Genomic DNA, 24295 nt, shown 5'->3' on the forward strand with positions numbered 1-24295 from the left:
CTGAAGCATTGCACCGAGTGACCAAACAATCATGGAGAACTGTCCAAACTGTCCAGTGCCTAAAGACATGGACTATGTCTACAGACAAGCTCCTTGTCACTCCCATGACGTAGGTATTTGTTCTCGTGGTGGTATCCAAGCAAGCACTCTCCCAACAGCTTTGGCTGACATCTCCTGGACTGCAGGCAGCACAAACGTGTTCACTTCAGATGGGTTCCAAATAGAGAAACAGGTTGTCAGATCAAGCTCAAATCCAGCCTTTCAGTTTCTTTGGAAAACGAAGCAAACACCTGGTGCAGAGGCTTGGTATGGAAGAGCATTTCATGGGATGCTCTGTGCTCTTCCCAATGAGGGGATGATGCTTCCACACCTAAAGGAAGAGATTCTGTCAAGTCTATTAATCTGACCAGGGGAGTTAGAACCCAGACCACCACTCTTCTGGACCCATGTGACTTATTTTTTGTCTGTGGTGCTAGAGAGGATACCTCACCAGGGAGATCCTGAAAATGAGCTTAGGAAAATATAGACAGAGACTGGAATGAGTTAGAACCTGTGGGTGTGGGTGTGCAACTTGTGGCATCGTCAGGAAACTGCCCATGTCAGATTCCTATGGTACCTCTAGGCAAGAGGAAACCAAAGTCTCCTGGCCAGCCCTGACAAATTGCCATCTACAGAATATACCCTAGAGGGCTAAGTGTATGCTAACTTCATCACAGATAATCCCAGGGCTTAGTCTTCTATCTTGCAGGTAGGGGGCACATGCCCGTGAAAATTAATTGTAATTAATGAAAGCATTCTGGCCGATCTGGGAAAGTAAAGGGACAGGAAAAACTAAGATAATAATACTTAACATTTACAAAGAGGAAAAACTGAAGAAACAATGTTTTCTTTGTATCTGGGTAAACTCCTAGTATGTGAACAGAGAACTCTAAGGGGTCTACTTGATGTTATCCCACATACTCCACTTCATTTGCTTGAACTAGAACATGCAATTTCTCCAGTGAGGCATCGTTCCTCATACCTGGCCTTTTCACAGTGACATCTGTGGGAAGAGCTGCCGTGAGGTCCTCATACAGCAACCTGGCACTAAAGGACAGAGTCTGGCGCTCTTGTTCCACTTTATAGGTGAATGACAGCAAGTTGCACAGGGCGTTTCTCTGCAAAGGTCCCACGAGGAAAGCGCAGAAGTCACTCTAGCAGGGGAGGATGGAGAGGGCGGTTACTGCTCCAGAGGCACCAGCCTGATCCCACACAGCACTTTGTCTCCATGAAACAAGAGGCAGGAAGCACTTTCAGGGGATGATCAGGGGACAGGTACAGGGGGAACCACTTCTGCCAAGTTTCACCAAGATCACCTTGTCTAAGACATTTTGTCTGATGCCTGGACAGAGGTGGAGCTACTCAGCTAGAGTCAGGTATTTCCTTTAATTTCCTTCTAGGGTTTCCACCCTAGGAAGGCAGCAAGAGTTCAGGAGACCTACCCAGTCCCCTGTGGTGCTGGGCACCTGTACTTATGCTCAGCACAGCACATAGAACATCAGAGTTCATAATCCATGCTCTGAGAGCTGCAAAAGGGGGTGGGGGGAGGAAGAGAGGAAAACCACTTCTTAGTAAGAAACAAGTACTAGAAAGTGAGTGGACAAGCTGGATATGGTGACACAGGCCCCAAACCACCCATGATGCCAAAGCTCTTGAGTCTGAGAGTACCTGGGACTTTACAGTAAGTTCCAGCCAGCATGAGCTACAGTGTGAACACCTGCTGGTCATGGACAGACTTTTGGCTCAGCATTAGGAAACATAAGAGTTGGGGCTGCAGCTTAATGGTAGAGTACTTTCCCAGCATGCCCTGGGCCACATATACAGGTAGGATTAAAGAACTCTGTCTCAAAAATAAATGAGCTTTCTTCTTTAAGAAAGCATGTTCCTGGGTTGAAGAGATGGCTCAGTGGTTAAGAGCACTGACCGCTCTTCCAGAGGTCCTGAGTTCAAATCCCAGCAACCACATGGTGACTCACAACCATCTGTAATGGGATCTGATTCCCTCTTCAGGTGTGTCAGAAGACAGTGTACCCACATACATGAAATAAATAAAAAATAAAAAGAAAGCATGTTTCTCTGTCTTCCTTTGAAGTCTGTCATGGGCAATAAAATTAGACACAAAAATCCCTACACAGATACCTCAAGTTGGTCTGCCTGGTACTTCCTTCCCGCGTAGGCATTTAGGTACTCCCAGAGACTAAACAGGAAGCGCTGAGCATCAGTTTGTAGATATGCTGCGGCTATCTTTTCCAGAGGGATGAAAACTGGAATGGAATGGTTATGAATCCGGAGTGGTTTCTTTAAGATGAGGTCTACAAAGTAGGAACCTAGTAGGTTTCCCTCAAAGGCGGTGCTGATGTATACACAGACTCCACGACTGGTCAACTTCGCGCTGAGCCCTAGGCAAACAGTGAGCAACATCTCTCAAATGTCAGATAAAGGTCATGGGTCACCGTCTGGACATTCTAGTAACCTTGTACAAGACTTGGTATACAGTGTGCACAAATGGACGGTATCATATGTTCCTCCTGACTGTTTCACACAAGCCTGAGCCGTTACAATTATGGATGGATGGGAAAAGTGAGCAGATACCATAGATAGCAAATTGAGAGGAACATTAGAAAATCTACTTTATGTATTCTTTATTCCCTGAGTAACAGTTTATGTGAGTCCCCAGTTTTCCTCTCAGTTCTCTGTGGTATAGATGAAGAACAAATTACTTTTTATGATGAAACAGATTCGAAGTTAAACTAACCACGACTAACTCAGGCAAGCAGTAAAGAAAGTTCTAGCAGGGGGTCTAGCAAATGATTGTTTAGAGAAATGGTTCCAGCCAGCCACCAACCACCCATCTACTGCCTAAAGGAGCGGGTCTTATAGGCAGAGAGGCCTATAGACAAGCATGTCAGCTTGTCTATGTATGGTGGTGTGTGCAAGTAAGCTCCGAGGAACTGAGACAAGCACAGAAACAAAGTTCTACCTGTAAAGCGGTATGCGTGCAGAATGCCCTTCATGTCTCTCCACTGCCTTTCCAGGACTTCCTGCTCATTAATCACTGTTTCGCTTGGGTCTTCTTTGGCAGACGATTCTTTAACCTACAAGATATGTAGCAAATATGTGGTTACAACAGGGGTACCACAGTCTCTGCCACCATCTGATGGAGTAACAGTGGAGGCAGTTTATTTTGTACGGCATCAGAAGTTGGTGTTTCCATGACTGAAACCTCACAGGGTGCTGAGATGTACACAGAGAGAGGATGTTGGCCACGCTGAATAAACCAGGAGTCGATGGCCCCGGGAAGGGCTGCAGAGGGACAGGAAAAGGTTGGGAGGAGGACCACGGGGTGGACTAGATAGATAGCTATGCAAAGGTAAAGCCAGAGAAGCTGTTCTCAGCTAGACCGTAGGGTTTTGTGAGCCAGGACTCCCAAGACTTGAACTTGCAGGTACAGCCCAGCAGATACTCCCAGGCTACCTTTTCTTCAGAGAACAAGTCTGAGCTGGACAAATCCAGATGAAATAAGCAGAAAGCGATCTGAAGGTATTAGAAAAACTCCAAACAGAACTGAGAAGAAAAAGAAATAAAAGCTTTTGAAGCTTAGTTTCCTGAAGTTTTTCCCTTTCCTCAGAGCACTCGCTGATCTGCACTCCGGGCCTACTTTCAAGGGGAGAACAACTGAAGCCCATGACCACCACAGTAGCTAAGGTCCCACAAGAGAGGGAGCCCACATCTGCATAGTGTGGCACCTGCCAAGTCCAGAACTGCACGTGTGTGCTGGGCCTAAGCAATGGCATGAAAGAAGCTGCTGATAGTTATAAAAGCAGAGGGTAGACCTGTTCTGCACACATTCAAGCTTGTGACCAAGAAGGACTGCACCCTAGACCACCCAGGCAGCCATGTGCGCGCTCTCTCTCTCTCTCTCTCTTTCTCTCTCTCTCTCTCTCTCTCTCTCTCCCTCCCTCCCTCCCTCCTTCCTTACTTTCTTTGAGTGGATAAAAGCCCATGGTGGCTTTTAAAAAATTTTTATTGGATATTCTCTGTATTTACATTTCAAATGTTATACCCCGCCCCCCACTCCCCCTCAGCCTGCTTTCTTACAGAACCCAGGTCTACCAGCCCAGGAATGGCACCACCCACAGTGGGCTGGGCTCTCCACCCTTGATCACTAGTTGAGAAAATGCCTTACAGCTGGATCTCATGGAGGCATTTCCTCAACTGAGGCTCCTTTCTCTGTGGTAACTCCAGCTTGTGTCAAGTTGACACATAAAACCAGCCAGTACACTCCACAAGTCCATTTTGGCCATGGTGTGTCATAACAGAAACGAATACACATACCAAAAAGGGAAACAAGCCATCCAATGGTGGGGCACACATTTTAATCCCAGCACTCAGGAGACAGAAGCAGGCGGATTTCTGAGTTTGAGGCCAGCCTGGTCTACATAGTTCATTCCAGGATCCAGGGCTATGTCATAGGACTCTGTATCAGAAAAGAAAAGCTGTCCTATAACAGAGGGAAAAGCTTGTAAAAACCAACCAAACAAACAAACAAAAAACCCCAACCAATTATTAAGAAAAAGTGCTTAGCCAGGTGGGTAGTGGATTAACTTGCCTTTAATCCCAGCACTCTTGAAGCAGAGGCGGGTAGATCTCTGAGTTTGAGGCCAACCTGGTCTTCTGAGTGAGTTCCAGAACAGCCAAGGTTACAGAGAGAAACCTTATCTTGAAACAAACAAAAAGAAAAGGCGAGGTAGACATCTAGGTTCAAGTGTAGGCCACACCAGTCAGAACAGATAAGAGGTCTAACTCAGAACCATTCCATATCTTCCATTTAGATCCCAAAGACCCAAGTCAACCCTTCCCACCTTTCCACTGCCATGTCCCATTCCTACATGGGCAGATAACTGCTGTTCAGTAGCCCTATCAGTGAACAGTCATAGGATATGCCAGAATCTCTGCTGGACCAAAGACCAAGCTAAGTGCCAGAAAATCTAGCCTCCAACTCTGATGGAGACTCCCTGCTAGATCAGAGGTCATGTCAGCCAGCAGAAATATTCTACAAATTGGAATATCTAAAAGCAATGGACAATTTTCTTGATAGATACATTTACCAAATCAAATTAAGTCAAGATCAGTAAACAATTTAAATAGACCTATAACTCCTAGAGAAATAGAAGCAGTCATCAAGTCTCCCAAAAAACAAAAAAACCCAAGGTCAGATGGTTTTTAGCACAGAATTCTACCAGACTTTCAAAGAAGACCTAATACCAATACTTCTCAAATTATTCCACAAAACAGTAACAGAAGGAATGTTGCCATATTCATTTAATGAGGCCAGTTACCCTGATACTAAAACCACACAAAGACTCAAAGAGAATTACAGACCAATTTCCCTCATTCACACTGATGCAAAAAATACACAATAAAACACAAAACAAATCCAAGAATACATCAAAAAGATTATCTACCATTATCAAGCAGGCTTCATCTCAAAGATGCAGGGATGGTTCAACATACAAAAACCTGTCAATGTAATCCACCATGTAAACAAATGGAAAACAACAACAACAACAGCACACACACATAATCATCTTATTAGATGCTGAAAAAGCTTTTGATATTCAACCCCCCTTCATGATAAGTCTCGGAGAGACCAGGGATACCTAAACATAATAAAGGCAATATACTGCAAACCCATAGCCAACATCAAATTAAGTAGAGAGAAACTTGAAGCAGTTCCACTAAAATCAGAACAAGACAAGGCTGTCCACTCTCTACATCAATAGCACTTGAAATTATAGGGAGAACAGAAAGACAACTAAAGGAGATCAAAGGGGTCCTACCTAACAGCGGGAGTGGGAGCTGTCTTTGACTCTACTGCCTGCTCTTGGGACCCTTTTCCTCCTCCTGAGTTGTCGAATCTAGATTTAATGTGAGGGTTTGTATCTGCCTAGTGCTATTGCAACTTGGTATGCTGTGTTTGGTTGACATCTCTTAGAGGTCTGATCTTTTCTGAAGGGAAATGGAGGAGTGGATCTAGGGAAGAGGTTGGGAGAGGGGAACTGGGAGGAGAGGACAGAGGGGAAACTGCAGTGGGGATGTAATATATGAGAGACGAATAACTTCAAAAAAAATGAAAGGTAGTTAAATGAAACAGGCACGTTTTTATATTCATTAAAACAAGCATCAATGCAAAAATAAGATTGAGAAAATCAGTTCAGATATGTTTCAGGAAAACACAAACATACAAACTAAAACACCCAGTATTCATTGAAACCCAGAGATGTAATAAAGAATGCTACTGGCACATTACTTGAAATGATAATGGTCACATTTTTAATAAAAGAAAAACTTCAAGTACTAATTTAATCATCACCAAGCCAAATAAAGATCACCACACCTGACCACATTATAGCATAAATCTATCAAACACCAAAAGCAGAGAACATTAAACAGAGAAATTAAACAAGCAAGCAAGAAAGCAAATTCAAACAGAAATATCACCTGATGGGGCTGCAGCTTAGTGGCAGAATACTTTCCCAGCATTCACAGGGCCTTCAGTCTCCAACCTTGCCAAAAATAAATATATTAAAAATAAAACTAGCTATGTTGGCAAACACTTGTAATACCACTATTTGGGAGGTAGAAACGGGTATACTGGCTCAAGTTCAAGACCATCCTGGGCCACATAGACAGGTAGAATTAAAGAACTCTGTCTCAAAAATAAATGAGCTTTCTTCTTTAAGAAAGCATGTTCTTCACTGATGCACGTGTTGACAGTGACGCCAGAAGGGACTATTTTATGAATGCCACACTCTAATTTTAATGTCCTCTCCCAGCTCCTGCCCCTCCTAAAGCCGAAGCCAAAGCAAAGGCCTTGAAAGCTAAGAAGGCGGTGCTGAAAGGCGTCCACAGTCACAAAAAGAAGATCCGAACATCACCCACATTTCGGCGGCCCAAGACTCTGCGGCTCCGGAGGCAGCCAAAATATCCTCAAAAGAGTGCACCCAGGAGAAACAAGCTTGACCACTATGCTATCATCAAATTTCCACTGACCACTGAGTCAGCCATGAAAAAAATAGAGGAAAACACGCTTGTGTTCATTGTGGATGTTAAGGCCAACAAGCACCAGATCAAACAGGCCGTGAAGAAACTCTATGACATTGATGTGGCCAAAGTCAATACCCTGATAAGGCCTGATGGAGAGAAGAAGGCGTATGTTCGCTTGGCTCCTGATTATGATGCTCTAGATGTTGCCAACAAGATTGGGATCATCTAAACTGAGTCCAGATGGCTAATTCTAAATATACACCTTTTTTTCACCACAAAAAAAAAAAAAAAAAAAAAAAAAAAGAAAGCATGTTCTTGGGCTGGAGAGACGGCTCAGCAGTTAAGAGTGCTGGTGTGTCTGAAGACAGCTACACTGTACTCAATGCATAAAATAAATAAACCTTTAAAAAAAGAATATCACTGAATAAGACTAATGCTTAATCATGAAAATATGGGCCTAGAGATAACATAAAAATCCTTAAAGTATGAACAAAAATGATGTCCAAACTGATTTCTAGGTTCTACATATGAGATGGAAAGATTCTCCCTCCCTCTCTCTTTCTTTTTTTGAGACAGGGTCTCTATTATGTAGCTCTGGCTGTCCTGGAACTCACTATGTAAATCAGGCTGTTCTCAGAGATCCACTTTCCTCTGCCTCAAGAGTGCTGGGCTTAAAGATGTAAGGCATAGTCAGCTTTCAAATGCACATCTGGACAACCAGACACTCAACGAGGAAAAACATCTAAGAAACAGAATAAAACACTTGAGAGGTTATCAGACTATCACTTATATCAAATAGCCCAGGCTGGACCTGAACTCTGGATCTTTCCTCCTTCACCTCCAGTGTTGGCACTTTAAGACCTGTGGACCATGGTCAACAGGATCTTTTTTTTTTAAATAAGGTTTAAGCAGCTCTCATTGTGCCCATTTTACACATCCTTCAGACAAAGAACTTTGTTTAGGCCACACACATCACAGCCTAAAGTACCTGGCCCTTAAAAAATAAGGCCACTGTTTAACAGACCAACAATCCAGAAACAACCTGCTACCATACAATGAGGCAACACACACACACACACAGAAATCTATTCTAGAAAGACTATCTCTGAAAGACTACAAAGTGTCAAATTATACAGAATGCCTGTTATGGTGTTAGATGAAGATCTATGAAACAAGAACACAGAGCTAAGTTTCAAAACTGATTTCCATTTACAGAAATGGAAGGGAAACCATAGTCTAAAGGAAAGAACTCAAACCCAAAAAATGTAAAGAAAAATTCTTATCTGTCTGCCTGCCTATCTCTCTCTCTCTCTCTCTCTCTCTCTCTCTCTCTCTCTCTCTCTCTCAAGGCCTTGAAAAAAATACTAGAAATTCTCAACATTCTAACACATAGCACTGAAGGGAGGCTGATTCTAGGATCCACCCTGGATACCCAAATCTATGGCTGCTCAAGTCCCTTGCCTAAACGGGACTTGCACATAACCTCCACTTCTTGTACACTTTAAATTTTCTCTAGATTACCAGTAACACTTAATGCAAGATTATAAAGACGGCTTATACTTCATTGTTTAAGAGGATGGCAAGGAAAAAGTCAAATACAAATGAAGCCCATAATAAGAACTACCATAACGACACACTGTTAAAACAGTGCCAAGTGCTGGTACAGTTGCAAGACAAAGGGAACTGTAGCTCAATAGCTCCTGCTGGGAACATAAAATGGGCACGCATTTTACTGATGTTAACATGCAGGCTTCAATGAAGGCTTGTACCTAATAGAAAAGTGTTGTCTTTACACATCATGACAGCAAGAAGAATGTCACAGCAGCAATCCTCAGAGTGTACCCAGAGTGAAATAACCCATGTGGCGCTGTCAACAGCGGAACAGATCATAAAACAGTACTGCTGACCAGTGATGGTGGCCTGAATGAGTCTGTACAGACTGTACCTCTCAGCACAATGAGCCAGACAGAAGGGTTGACACTGTACACCTGTATGAAGTTCAGGGTGTGGTGACACTCAGAGGCCGAGGCAGTAGGAAGACTGACTGGTCAATGCCAGCTTGGGTTAGAGTGAACTCGAGCCTGGCTAAGTAGCAAGATTTAAAACAATGCTCGAAACGGATAAAAACCATTCCTGGTAACAGAAACTGGATCAGTAGCTACACAGGGCATGATTGCCAGGAGGTAATTTTCATTTCTGGTAGAAACTTGGTTGTATTCCTTTAAGATATTCATTAGCTTCCTCAAATTACATATTTTACTTCAATAAAAAGCAAATTAAAAAAAAGAGGAAGAGTGGGAAGGAAGGGAAGGAAAAGGCAGGAAAGCTGGCTCTGTGGGTAACACTGGCATCACATGAGTGGTTACTGACTGCCTTTGGGAAGGGAAAGAATGTGACATGTTGTAACATGTTCTTGGCCCTGGAGGGCTTAGTGGAAAAATGAAAATATTAAGATTCCCAAACTCCCAAACTACTGAAATTATCCTCAGATCCAAACCACCAAGTAAGTACTTAGCACTTACGTTGATAATGCAGAGGAGACACTAGTACAAAGACAACAGAAAGGAACATTTGACAGATCTGCTGACTGGACCTCAGCTACCATGGAAACCAGAACAAAAGACTGGCCAGTGAGCACTATAAAATTTTGAAACTAGATAACAGACATTGGCACCAATGGTAAAATTATAAACAGTTCAGATCTGCTGAGGTTGAAGTGCCAGGGTCAGGTGTCTATGAGAGAAGGCCAAGGGGACTGTTACAAAGAACTTGCCTGCCTCCTCATCACCACCTGACAATTAGTAGTTGATAAGGTATTTTTGTTTTGTTTTTTGAGACAGTTTCTCTGGCTCACCTGTACTTGCTCTATAGATCAGGCTGGTCTTGAACTCACAGAGATCTGTCTGCCTCAGCCTCTCAAGTGCTGGAATCAGAGGTATAAACTACCACTGTATGGTTAGTAGTTGATATTCTTAGTTAAATCTTTATAGGTCTGATTATTTGATGAATCTAAGACTTGAAATCAATTGATCAAATGATCTCAAGGTAAGCACATGATCCAGGTTTACCAACCCTAAGACTCACAGATCTTCGAAGCCCAGGAGAGCCAACCTCGCCTTTCTACTTACTCTGGCTCTCCGCTGCTTCACTTCCGCCCTCAGCTTGTCTCGCTGTTGCCGCAGATCTCGAATCTTGATCCTAAGAGAACTTTCCTTTTGATGAACTGTTGCTTCTTCAGACTTTCTATTTGATCTGTTCATTTCAGCCTCTAGTCTTTCCAGCTGAGCTAAAACACCTAAAGAAAGTGAAAAGAAGCAAACACCCCTTCAAAATCAGACAAAGGTTTAACTTTGGCAAAAAAAAAAAAAAAAAAAACCATACTCCAAGAAGGAACAGTTTGCTCTGCTAAACACTGACCAAAAGCAGCAACTCAGGGAGGAAAGGGCCTATTTCACCTTACAGGTTAGTCTGCCATGAAGAGGCAGGGCAGAAGCATAAAGCGGGAACTAAAGCAGGTGGAGGAGCACCGCTTGCTGGCTTGCTCAGTTTGCTTTTTTATACAATCCAGGACTACCTGCCCAAGGGTGGCAAGAACTCAGGACAGGAACTGAAGCAGAGACCATGCAGGAACATGTTTATTGGCTTCCTGTTACTGCTCAGTTAGCTTTCATATACAACCCAGGACCACCTACCTGGGTTAGGCGTTCCTCCATTAATTGGCAATCAAGAAAATGCCCTAAAGAAATTGCCCATAGACCAATCTGATGAATTAACAATTGAGGTTCCCTCTTTATAGGCCCATCAAACTGACAACCAGAAACAGCCATTGAAACAGATATCTCATATCTCTAGGCCAAATTAATTAATTAATTATTATATTTATTTATTAAGATGGTCTTTCCTACATGAATGGCCCAGAATCCACTGTGTGAATAGATCAGGCTGTCCTTGAACTCACAGAGATCCATCTGCTTCCGCCCAGAGTGCTGGGATCAAAGGCAAGCACCACCACAACCGGTTCTGCCATAAATTTATAAAACCATAGGCCTGAACAACCAAACCAGACACCATCAGCCTCTCTCTGCTGAACACTGGTGCAAAACACTCAATAATTAGCACACTCCCTTGAGAACCAGAGACTCTTGATCTGTCTATTGCTTGTTTGCAGCAGCAGTTTGTCTAAGCCTGCTTATCACAGGAGCACAAATCTAGAGTGGAAAAGGACGATTCTCCATGCTCTTCCACAACCCAGATGAAATCTCCCTAGAGAAGCCCAGTGCTTCATCTCATGTAACTGGGTTCCTTAAGCAGATCCAATATTTACTTGTAGGGTTCACAAGAATATACATACACAAAAATCTGATCACTTGTCTTGGGACAGCCCAGACCTGGCTCATTCATCTACCCAGTCAAGGCCAGACATCAAACTACTAGGATTCATCTCCTTTTAAAAAAACAAAACAAAACAACACCCAAAACAAAATACAGGCCTGGAGAGATGGCTCATTGGTTAAGAGCACTGACTGCTCTTCCACAGGTCCTGAGTTCAATTCCAAGCAACTACATGATGGCTCACAACCATCTGTAATGGGATCTGAACTGAAGACAGCTACAGTGTACTCATATAAATATAATAAATCTTTTTTAAAAACTTGTATAAGATCCAGAGAGTCTGACAATATGCAGCACCACCAATATTTCACTTGCTTGCCTTACAGTTACTGATTCCTAACGTCTTTTGTTTCCTCAGGAGCTTTAGCACAGCAGTTATCTGGCCTCTGCTGTACCCAGTTTCTCGCCCTGTTCACACAATAAACAGCGCTAATCACCAAGCAGAGAGAGAAAACCCACATGATCATAACTAAATGTTTCAATCTTTTGGATTGAAAAGATGACAAGGGAATTGGAGAATAATTGACCTGTGGAGGTCTGATGATTATACAAAAACTTTCACTTGTCACTTGTTTTAGCCTGGTGTGGTGGTACACAGAAGGGTGAGGCAGAGGATCGTGGTGAACTTGGGATTACATAGTAATTTAGTTCTAGAGTATGGATTACACCTGATTGCACCACATTTTTAACAATTAAGCTATCAAGCTTTTAGGTTTTTTTGTAACAATTCCAACCCACATGTTGCTTATGACTTCACATTAAGTTTTTTTTTTTTTTTAAAGGAAAAAGAAAGTGAGGCAGAACTGTAATGTGTCAAAGCCACGTTTATAAAGGCAGAGCCCTGAATCAAATCCATATCTAAGCACCAATGCCCTACATTGGCCGCTCCTTTGTAACAAAGTCTGGAAAGAGAGATCTTACTGTGGTACAGGGAAGGCCAACCCTTTGAATACCTCCTTTGCGCTCTCTGCTTGGACACAAAGTATTTGCAGACTCCATCTCCTCTTCTGGTTCTCAAGTGTTTTTCGTACGAAGCTGGACGGACAGGGTAGGTTTAACATGGACCCGAACGTCCTTAACTGTAACCAGGAAAAGACACACAATCATCAATCTATTGCCATATTGCCTGACAGTCCCGGAAAAAGCAAGGTAACCCCACTGGCCTCCCTTGCCTTGTACTGGTCTGCCTTGTCCACGCCGTGGTCACTATAGTCCAGCCGGGCTTCCTCAAACAGCAAAGACGCTGTACCGTAATGCTGTCTACCACTGGGTCTTGCTTTCTCATCAAAGATTCCCCAACTCAGGATTCAGTTTAAGAATTCCCGCCGACCGCAATTTCAAAAACTCAACCTACTGATCCCAGCGTGCTTTGCGCTTCCGCCGTACAAAAATATGGCGGCGCCCATAGCTTCTCCCTAATCCCGGCATGCACCGCAGAGTACTTCCGTCCATTCTGATGATCAGGAAGATGGCAGGCTCTGGGGTGGAGCCACAGATCCTTGTACAGTACTTAATATTACGAAAGGATCTATCTCAGGCGCCTTTTTCCTGGCCCACGGGCGCATTGGTAGCGCAGGCTTGTCACGCCGCCACAGCAGCCTTACATCTTCACCGAGACCATCCGCACACAGCAGCTTATCTCCGGGAGCTGGGGCGCATGCGCAAGGTGGTTCTCGAGGTGAGGCGTCGGGAAGTATCCGGAGAAACGCTAAAGGGATGGGCTGCCGGAAGTGGATCTGCTCTTGGGCCCACTCTTTAACTTCCGGAAATACGTGTGGCGCAGTTGTAGGAGGAATCTTTCAGAATTTGGGGAATGGTCTGAGGCTTGAGCTGCTACGTAGTGAACCTTCCCCTGCGCAGAGCATGACAAGAGGGGACATAGACCCCGCTATCACAGAGTTCACCAGACACTAGTTGTTCCACTGGGAGGGCTAAGCTGGGGAAAGCGTGGCCCTTTATGCCTGTGCACCAATCTGCCTTTCAAAGCTGTGCCTAAAATTACCACTACCTTAATAAGTATGGTTAGTAAGAAATAGAGGCCGTTTATTTAGAAGGAGAAACACTCAGTGAGCCGGGGAAAGGCATATATTTTTCAGAATCTCTTGAGTCTCTGTCATCTACACAGTACCGGCTTCTCTCGAGAGAGATCTTAATGCCGAAAAACACTGTCAAGGGCATGGAATGGAAGAACAGTGGCCGAAGGGCCCATCCTGACAGCATACATGTTTACATCTGCTTTCAGCTTTCTGACGGGTGCTTTCCCATCTAGTGATTCACATACCCATTGGATTAACTTTAGCTTAAGAAAAAAAACTACTTAAATTACGTGTAGGTATGTGTGTGAGCATATGTATACGAGTGCCGTGCCCTTGGAGGAAGGAAGAGGATGTAGGATCTTCTGTAGCTGTAGTTATAGGCAGTGTGAATAACCCTATGTGGGTCCTGGGAATCAAACTCCGGTCTTCTGGAAGAGCAGTATTCCCCAGACACTGAACCATCCCTGCAGCTCCTGTACTAACTCTTAAGGGTTAGGATCATAGGACATTCTTTATCAGAAAGCTTTCTCCTAGATCTGGAATTTCAATAAGTTGTGTTTTTATCCAGGCTAAAATCCTATTGGCCTTATATCCTATTCTCCTAACCAAAAGCCACACAATAGGGTAGATTAAAAAGGGTTGGTGAGATGACTCATTGGATAAAGGCATATGCCACCAAGCCCTACAACCTGAGTTCTATCTCTGGACTCACTTGATAGGAAAACAAAAACAAACCCCAAATCTTACAAGTTATCCTCAGGGTGCATGCAAAACACAACATTCTAGTTTGCTTCCCCCCCCCCCCCCCCGGAATAAGTACCATGGCCAAAAGTTCAAATTAGGAAGGAAAGGGTTTATTACACCTTACTGGTTAAATCTATCATCTAGAGAAGCCAAAATAGAAACTCAAGGTAGGATCTTGATATAGAAACCACAGAGGAACACTGTTTACTGGGACTTTCTCAGCTACCTTTCTTATACAGTTAAGGCCCACTTACCTAGGGATGGGACTGCCCATAGTGGACTGAGCCCTCTTATATCAAGTAGTTGAGAGATGTGTTCTGCATCAACTTAGGCTTGAGCCTGGTGTAATGAGAAAGGGAGGAGGAAAGTATGTGTAATTTTAGAAATCCAGTGGTCAGCTGAGGCCCAGATGGCTGAAGGATAAGGGTGAGCTGCAGCCATAAGAAAACTAGAAACTATACAGCAGAATTCAATACAAAAAAGGAAATTGCATTTCATTAACAGGCTACTAAGCTCTCTTCTCCGCCCCTTTCTAGCCACATCTGTAAGATTGTAAAGAAAGGAAATAGCAAACCAATGAACACAACTGTGGCTCCCCATTCTTTGGGGGAGCCACAGCTCCAGTTTCAGAGCCCTTCCGCCCTCTTGTGACCCTCTGACACTTCCTAAATAGTCATTCAGTCTGTGTTGTGTGTTCCGCAACTTGTAGGCTGCTGATGAGAGCATCTTAAAGGAGCTGGCTGAGACCCTGCAGCAGAAGAACATTGACCACATGCTGTGGCTGGAACAGCCAGAGAACATTGCCACTTGCATTGCCCTCAGGCCGTACCCCAAGGAAGAAGTCAGCCAGTATCTGAAGAAGTTCCGATTGTTCAAGTGACTGATGTTCTGGTAGAGGAGAGTGTCAGCTGGGTCTGGGGAGCCAAGTGGCCTGCATCTGGATGCATTGTGGATTCAATGTTGATGTGCTCTTCCCTTCTCGTTATGGTGGTTTCTTAAGACTGGCACAGATTCAAATTAAAGCTCTCATGAATAAGTACCTACTACCATCATTATCATCTTTGCTGAGTTCAAGTGAGGAGAGTTGATAAGCATCAGTATTATCTGTGGGTCATTGCTGAAGCACGATGTGTTTGTTGTTAGGAATAATGACTTCTAGTCACTCCTGACCTCCCCTACCCCTTACCTGCTCCCCATTTCCCTCTCCTTTTCTGCTGCCCCACCACTGGCCTCCGGTCTCTAGTGCAGTTCTAGAATGTTCCTATTCTTCCCCTCTTTACTGACACTTCACGAAACATGTCACCTTCACAACCCTTACCAGCCAACAAGTATTCCCTTCTCTAAACATCTGTACATAACAGGACACTGTCCAAAAATGTTTCTGTAAACATTTGCATGTGACAACAGAGATCGATTGAACATTTGTGAAGCAAAGTTTATTGTAAAACACAGGCTCTTCTATGCCTCCCTTATTCCTGAATAATGACACAGAGACCTGGCATATTTATTAAAAAAGTTTCTTGCATTGTAGCTGGGCAGGGTTCACATCTGTTCTATGCTGATCTGACCAACTACCCTGACACCTTAGTCTCATCCCAGCTATTCCATCTGACCTCCCATGGTGACCCTCTCTGGTGAATCCACCTCTTTCTGGTCCCCATCAGAGACACTGTCATTGGGATCAAAAACCCCACCTCCTCCTCCCTGCCCTCCTACCCCAATAGGCTGATCAGCTCTTTATTAACCAATCAGAGGTGATGGGAAATAATTTTTACACAGCACTGCGACAGGAGATACTTGACAATGCCAATGTCAGGACTGCAACCAGATCTCTGGTACAGAAATCAGCATGTGAATACACAGTGCACAAAACAATTCATATGGAGTAATTTTTTTTTCAGTAGAAAGAATTATATGAAACATGAAAGCTAGGAGTAGTGGCTTATGAACTTGGGAAGTGGCCCTGCACTTAGGAAGCTGAGGCAGGGGGAATGTCTTGAGTTTAAAGCTGGTCTGTGCTGTTGAGCAAGATCCTGTCTCCAAAAAAAAAAAAAAAAAAAAAAAAAGATGAGTGTATCTATTAACTCCTTATCTGTATAGTGAAACACGTGTCGTGTGATACTTAACTTAGAAAGAGAAAATATTTGCTTTGGCTCACTATTTTGAAGGTTCCAGAGACAAAGTAGACTTCTAAATGGCAAAGGTGAGCAATGCGATGAAGCCTGCCTCTCACCTCATAGACAGAAAACAGAAAGAGAACGTGGAAGAGGCTGATGTCCCAGAACTCTTTCATGGGCATGTTCTCAGCCACCTAAAGACTTCCCTCTAGGCCCTGTCTTTAAGGATGTGCTGTCTTCTATTGGGGCCACTCTAGGAGCAAGCACTTAGTGTGCAGGCCTCTGAGTCACGTTTACCTGAGTGGGTGGAGAGCTTCAGAAGCACTGGTGTGGTACTGACAGGAGCACCAGGCTCAGGGTACGAGAGCAACAATAACAGCGCAGGATTTCAGCAGAGAACTGAAAAGGCTCTAGCGTTTGGGAGTGCACTGCAGACTCAGTGAAGGCAGTTCAAGAGCTTAAGGGTGAGAATCAGATTATAGTTTATAGAGACAAGAATGGGAGGGGAGTTCTGGAGACCATTCCAGGAAATTCAGAAGGAAGAAGAGATTGAAGGGGAGGCTGAAAAGGTAAATACCAGGTCGTGTTAATGGCTTTTTAATGAGTGTGTGCTGTAGTTCTCTTAACCCAGCTAGATCCCAAATAACTGAAGCTTAACTATTATGTTTATTTAACCAACTTTAAGGGCACAACAACTGAGCAGCATTACTGTATTTTAATCTTCTAAAATAATATGGCTATCTCTCAGCCAAAGTCCCTGAAATACTTGCATTTTATGGCTTTCTCTGCTTCAGCAGTTTTTCACAGGGGACTGGACTCTCTCCCCATGGCTAATCCCCACTTCCTGTCTCTCTTGCCCCTCCCCTGCCTAGGAGGGAAGTCCTGCCCTATTCTCTCTCCCTGCTCAGTCATTGGCTGATCAGCTTTTATTGACAAATCAGAAAATAAATGGGGAGCAGTGCTTACACAACGTTGAGTCAGGAGATACTTAGGATAAGGATTGCAACCAGATATGAGGGCACAGAAATCATCTGAATTACACAGGACACAATAACATTAGGCCTACAAGGACCCATTGTAGGGTCTTTCTTCTAACATCACCTTCTGGCCTCCACGGGCACAGCAAACACATGATACACAAACGTATGTAGGCAAATACTTACATATGATGAATTAAAACGCTTTTAATTATGTATTTTGTATGTATGGGTATTATCTGCATGTATGTCTGTGCATCATGTCTGTGCCTTGTACCCACAGAGGCCAGAAGGGGGCTTTTGATCCCTTGGAATTACAGGAGGTTGTGAGCTACCTACCACGTGGATACTGGGAATCAAACCCAGGTTCTCTAGAAGAGAATCCAGTACTCTTAACCACTGAGCCATCTCTCCAACCCCCTTCTTTTTCTTATCTCATTGCATTGGCTAGGACCTCTCCTCCTATAGCAGTGGTGCTAACAGGAACCCACTGTTTGCTATTGGCTTAACGGGGACACTTTTAGATTGTTTTCCTGAATCAAACTATAGGGGTTCTTTTTGTGTCACCTTTTCTAAAATTAAATTAACATAAGAAGATTTTTTAAAAATTAAATACCTTTTTGTACCTATGGAGGCACCTATATGGCTTTTCTCTACCGTCACCATGGTGAATTACACTGCCAGACTCCAAAAATCAAAGTCTTTATGCTTGGAGTAAAGTCCCCAGAAGGGGATGGCATAGTTGCAAACCTGGCTTGGAGTCATTTTACAGTCTCTTTAAAGACTGTTGCTGATGACTTCCTGTCTGTATCTTCAACCCCAGCTTCTCTCCTAAGTTTCAGAATCATACTTACTGTTGACCTGAGTTCACTTGGATGCCTGATGCAGATCTTAAGCATATGACAGGAAGTGAAGTAAGTACCAGGTGTTTCTTCCCCGCCTCCTTCCAGTTGCTAAGGCCCAGTAACAGGGAGTCACTTTTGTTCTTTCTCTTTTCTTTCTCATACCCTGCATCTGAGATGCCAGCAGGTAACTGTACCTGTGGCTGAGGACCACATGCAGACTCTGATCAAGGTTGGTTCAGTTTATCATCTCTGGCTGCTGCAGCACCTCCCAGCAGGTCTCCATTGCTTTCTTCGAAGCTGTTTTCAACATAAAAGTCCCTTAGTACTGGCTTAGTTAGGGTTTCTATAGCAACTTGAGAATTAAAGGGGTTATTTCAGCTTAAAGTTCCACATCATAGCCCATTATGGAAGGCAGTCAGGGCAGGAACCTGGAGGCAGGAGTTGATGCAGAGGTCACAGACAGGTGCTGCTTACTGACTTACTTCTATAGCTTGCTCAGCCTGCTTTCTTATGCCACCCAGTTCTACCTGCCCAATCATCAAGCAAAGCAATACCCCACAGACTTGCCTACGGGCTAATTAGGCTTTTTTTTTTTTTTTTTCAATTAAAATTCCTTCTTCCTAGATACAGCTAGGTTTCTGTCAAGCTGATAAAAACCAACCAGCATAATACCCAGGCTGAGAGCTTGTTGTTCCCTGTTATAAGTCCCAGAGCTGCAGAGCCTCCTGCTTTCTTGCTCCTCCAGCACCCCAGAGCTCTCTACTTCTGGCTTGTCTCCATGATGCTTTCCTCACTGTCTCTCCTCTAGCTTGCCACTCAAACATCACCTCTCCTGAAGGCCTGTTCTGATTCCCCATTTTAAACGGTGGCCCCTCCCTTTTGGAGTTCCTATCTACCCCCTTACTTTCCCTCCAGGGATTGCCATCTGACACTTGTGTTTGTCTAATTTGTCTTACTGGCTCTTTGAGGGCAGGGTATTTATTGTATCCCAATGCCCAAAGTTGTACAGGCAAGTGGTGGGTATCTGGTTATATTTCCGGTCACGGTTACACAGTCATTTATTGTGAAGTGTGTGCATAGTGCTTGTATAGTGTGTATGCTATGTACTATGGTACAGGACAGCTTTGTGGAGTCAGTTTCCTCCATGTACTCTGTGGGCATAATGTGTCTGTGCAGTGTGGAAAGGTAACTTTGTGTCATTCAAATGCTGGTTTCTCTGCCCCCGCGTCTTCTTACAGTCAGGACCTGGCATGGTAATGCTTAGTCAAGAATTCCTGTCTCAAGTTTGTACAAACAATTCTTACCATTTATTCTCCACCTTGTCAATAAATGCTGGCCATCCAGTGGCTGGGCCCAAGAGAGAATAAGGGCGGGACTTCCACCAGCCAAGGTTGCAGTGGGGAGAGGAAGTGAGTTGCAGAGCTGTCAGGAGGAAAGAGAAAAGAGTTTTTGGGAGTTTAGCAAAAAATGGAAGGCCTCAGTGCAAGTATTACTGGTATGTTGGCTGGGAGGTGCCCGGATTAGCTTGGGGGTTAAGACAGATCATTTGACGGCTCAGAAAAGAAGGTGAAGCTTGTAAACAAATCTTGGTCTCTCTGTGACATTATTGGGAACTAGCTAGAATAATTAATTCATTTTACATACTTTGACACAGGTTTTGGGGATTAAACTCAGGTTATCAGGTTTGGTATGACAAATGTTTTTACCCTTTAAGCTCTCACACAAACTATTAAAATTTTAAAAATTCATTGCCTAAAATAGGTATTGCAGTTTTTATAAGACAAGGCCTTATAGAATCTCAGTTTCTTTGAGGTAGACCTTGGGGGGAAAAACTATTTACTTTCATTTAGGTGGCAGTGGTTCTCAGTCTTCCTAATGCTGTGACCCTATAATGCAGTTCCTTATGTTTTGGTGACCCCTCAACTATAAAATTATTACATTGCTACTTAACTGTTGAGGGTTGGTCTGCATTACAATGCCAAATACTGGCCCTGGTTACCACAGGGATGAGAAGATTTCCATGTATACCAAGTGATGCTATGTAACCTTGCCCCCAAAGTTATCCCTGATAGGTCAATAAAGATGCTGACAGCTTATAGCTAGGCAGAAGAGATATAGGCAGGGTTTCCATTCCCGGGCTTGGGGTCTAAGGCAGGAGACCATGTGAAAGGGGAGAAGAAGGTGGAGAGAGGAGACGACACCATGGGTAGGTGACTCGTGAAAACATGGCCATGAGAGCTGAATAATCAGAGTAACAGGGGCCCAGGCAGAACATGGTAAGTTATTGATAGGGAAATAGATACTAATAGCTTAGAGAGTAGAGATCTGCCTACTCTAGTAGCTTAAGGCTTATCATAAATATAAAGGGGTTGTGTTTTTTATCTGGGAACTGAATGATCAAAGGAGGAGTAAAAACCCCAGATTAAATATTTTCAACAGCACTTCATAACCGTATTTTTTGCTAGTTATAATTGTAGTGTTATAATTTGATAAGCAGGATATCTGATATGTGGCCCTCCCCTCCCCAAAGGGCTCCACAGGTTGAGAACCACTGACTTGGGATCATAAGGGCACATTAGATAGATCAGTTAGGATTGGATCATAAAATCACTCAAGATAGATCACCTAGGGCCGTAAGGTCACAAATGAGAACTATATCTTTCTTAAACATAATAATGTTATATGTTCTAGTTCCATATATGCTTGGGGATTTCCTTAATGAAAATCTTTCAAGGGAAGATAGAACAGTTTGAAGCCTAAAGAGAGGTACACGAGTCTTTATAAATAGAGAATGTTCCATAGGAACCATTCTCCACAGGGTGATTTCAACTCTAAATTCTAGATTACTGAGTAATTATCACTTAAGATGCAATTCCTAACATCAGAAGAATGTTTAGGTGAGAACCAATTTAAATGTGCTTGTGTTTATACAAGTTTATAGGTTAAAATGAACAGGCAGTATGGAGCCTACAGTATGACGATCATCCTAGAACCAACAAAGCAGAGCCAAGCAGGGCTGGGCCCAGGTGAGACCTCTGAGATCTGAGATCTCCCTGTTCACTGACTCAATCCATCTGCCCCACATTTTGAGTGGGCAGCTTTCAGAGGCACTGGCTTTAAAGCTGAGTCTAAGAAATTTCAGAGCCATCCCATTATTGCTTAATCTTAACTAAATGTAGCTTTTCAGAGCTTCATAACTGCAGATCAGAAAGAGATAGGATCCACTTTTTGCAGGGAAGGAAGCCTGCAAGTGTTTAAATGATCTTCAGCCTGGTTCAGTTCCCGCATTTGGAGACCTTCAAAGCTCCAATCAGCATTCAAGAGGCAGTTGTGGAGAAGATCCTGAGAAGGGAAAAAGATGCATCCATCTTCTGAAGAAGACTTAACAATTTAGCAGAGAAAAAGTGACCAGTGTGCATACAGCCAAGTGCAAAGCAAGTGCTGTAAGCAGGAGAAGGTTCTGGAACAGGGCCCCGAAGGGTGAGAACTACAAAGAAATCATTATAGGTAAGGCAGAAATGAATGAGGGAACAGTTAAGTATGAGGATCAGTAGGAGCCTGAGTGTAGTGGTTCAGGCATATACTGCCAGCACTCTGGAGGCTGAGGTGGGAGAATTTCAAGTTTAAAGCCTGCCTGGTCCTCACCTCAACAGCAAACAAAGAATAAAGACCAGATGGGTGCTTGGAGCATTTGTTTTCTAGAGAGGTTCACACACTGAGGCTGATTTGAGATTTGCTCTAGGCATGAAACAGTCACCACCAAGAGCTTCCAAAGACTGTTTTATATTTTCAAAATAAAAACCTTCAGAAGCCTCTATGGAACTTCTAAAGAAAAATTTGAATTCATTAGGATTCTCAGTGTTGGAGCTAGAAAAACAGGTAAGCATTGAATGGTTGAGAGTGTTTGCTACTCTGAGAGGTCCAGAGTTCAGTATATAGTGCATGTGCATGTACACACACACACACACACAAACTAAAATAAATCTTAAAAAATTATCAGCTTTAGGTAGGTATGGTGGTGGTACATACCTTTAAACCAACCAGCAGAGAAATGGAGCTAGGCAGATCTCTGTGAGTGTGCGGCCAGCCTTGTCTATGTAATGAATGAAGTGAAACCCCATCAGAAACAACCATGACAGCAACAGAGCTGGGGTGGTTCCCAGTCTGTATGTTGGTATCTGATAGTTTCATCTTTAGTGGTGATTCCGTGTGGTACAAAGGAGTTTCATCTCAAAGCTCAACATCGAACTCATAGGCCAGAGTGTCTGTATCCTTTCAACATCTGTGAATGGGCCTGCTCTACACTGTGGGGTGCTGAAAGACCAAACGCGGTGGGAAGAGCTGACAGGGACTTCCCAGGCAAGAAGAAAGGGATAGCCACATAATGGCAGCAGTTCTCAACCTGTGGGTCACAACCCTTTCTCAAGGGTGTAATAGCAGATATCCTGCATATAAGATAACTACAATTCACAGCAGTAGTAAAATTACAGTTATGAGGTAACAACAAAATAATTTTATGGTTGGGGGTCATGAGGAACTTTAGGGTCTCAGCATTAGGAAAGTTAATGGCTTAAAAGTTACGGAGTCTCCACCGTGGGAAACAGGCAGTTCAGGCAGTTATCTCTGGTGCTGTCCATGTTTGTCACACATCAGCTCTTCAAACACAGAAGCTATTTTTATGGCCTAGAATTTTTTTTTTTCACTTTGATCTAAATCTTGGGACCTCTGGCCAGCGGTGGGAGGAATATCTATGAGAAAGTAGTTGGTCCTTTCAATGTTTTATTCTTGGATTTTGCTTGTTATGGATCCTTGTTTGTCCTGGTTGTAGAATTTGGAACCACGGACCAATAATTACAGCAGGGCCAAATCCATAGCATGTGGGGAGGCTTCACCGTCTAAAGTGAGCACAGACAAGAATGCTTCCAACTGTGATCCGTGAAACCTACTGTCTTAGGATTACAGACTACAACGGCCCGGTTTCACGGAGAGGATCCTGATAGACACACACTGCTGGGGTCTACCCAGGGTCCCAGGCATGCTAGGGGAGTGCTCTATAGCTGAGCTGTATTTAGTATCCGTCACAGAAGAAAGATGGGCTTAAGTTCTACGTGAGATTAAAGTCTATAGACTCTTAACAATCTTGAATCATCTAGTCCACAACAGTAAACCAGAGTCTGCAATTAAAAGCTGTGGCTGGAGGAATGTCTTAGTGGTTAGAGCACTGTTGCCTTTGCAGAGGTGCCAGGTTTGGTTCCCAGTACTCCCACGGTGGCTCACAATCATCTTTAAGTTCAGTACCAGGTGATCCAATGCCTTCTGCTAACCTCTGCAGGCATCAGGATCTAATACACACATACACACACATCGGTGAAACACTCACTCACATATGATGAAAGTTTAAAGCTAGATTTCATATCCCTACACCGATAAGTGTTTTGTGTCATAATTTAGTAGAACTTGTTTATTGTTTACAGCTCCTTCAAAGGTCTGCAGAGGCTGAGGCAATGATCCTAACCACTTTCGATATTGTTAGAGCACACACTTACTTTCTTTGAATGTCTTTAATGTTGACCAGCTACAGATGGGTGGGTAGAAGAAACAGAAGGCTCTGCTTCTGGTTGGGTAGGACTAGTTATGGATGAGAACCTTAGCTGCTCAGCTGCTATGATTTCCAAGCCCAGTACACGTTCCTACTGGAGTGGGTCCTTTCAGCTACTTTCCAGCCCCACCAGCTGACAGAATGCTGTGGGCTTGTTTATGCATGCCCCATATACTGGCCAATAGTCCCAGAAGCCAGCTTTCTATGGCTCCTTTCCATGTTCCTCAGATCTGTCCTGGATCCACCCTTCATGGCATTGTCTGCTGTATTCCTAGTACCTTACCTCCAATACCATCTCTGTGCAAGAAGTCAGCACTGACCTCCAGGCATGGCCTCTCTTAGAGACCTCTCCTTTGTGCTACTCCCCATAAGTCAGCACAGGGCTGAGGCCAATTCTGTTTTTACCCTTCCTTATTCCTGGAGCACTTGGGTGAGGAATAAAATATGTTGAGTAAGTAAATGATGACAGAGCCTTTTGTTTTTCAGTATTCTTAAGATT

The 24295-nt window shown here is 43.6% G+C and overlaps 3 protein-coding genes across 3 annotated transcripts; 2 read left to right on the top strand and 1 right to left on the bottom strand.

The window, feature by feature from the left end:
• Positions 1–236: 236 nt before the first annotated feature.
• Positions 237–12477, bottom strand: CENPO (centromere protein O; the record flags this gene model as incomplete). Its single annotated transcript, XM_080911601.1, has 6 exons — positions 237–370; positions 1022–1193; positions 2179–2438; positions 3020–3134; positions 10215–10381; positions 12432–12477. The coding sequence occupies 6 exons, from the start codon at positions 12475–12477 to the stop codon at positions 237–239; spliced, it is 894 nt and encodes a 297-aa protein (XP_080767727.1).
• On the top strand, positions 3296–7364 carry LOC308436672 (large ribosomal subunit protein uL23-like; the record flags this gene model as incomplete). Its single annotated transcript, XM_080937673.1, has 2 exons — positions 3296–3362; positions 6876–7364. The coding sequence occupies 2 exons, from the start codon at positions 3296–3298 to the stop codon at positions 7313–7315; spliced, it is 507 nt and encodes a 168-aa protein (XP_080793799.1). The 3' UTR covers positions 7316–7364.
• Positions 12478–12904: 427 nt separating the features above from the next.
• PTRHD1 (peptidyl-tRNA hydrolase domain containing 1) lies at positions 12905–15275 on the top strand (the record flags this gene model as incomplete). Its single annotated transcript, XM_080925439.1, has 2 exons — positions 12905–13156; positions 14968–15275. The coding sequence occupies 2 exons, from the start codon at positions 12905–12907 to the stop codon at positions 15136–15138; spliced, it is 423 nt and encodes a 140-aa protein (XP_080781565.1). The 3' UTR covers positions 15139–15275.
• Between the last annotated feature and the right edge of the window lie 9020 nt (positions 15276–24295).

This window comes from Micromys minutus, assembly GCF_963924665.1.
Source record: "Micromys minutus genome assembly, chromosome: 1".
Classification (NCBI taxonomy): Eukaryota; Metazoa; Chordata; class Mammalia; order Rodentia; family Muridae; genus Micromys; species Micromys minutus.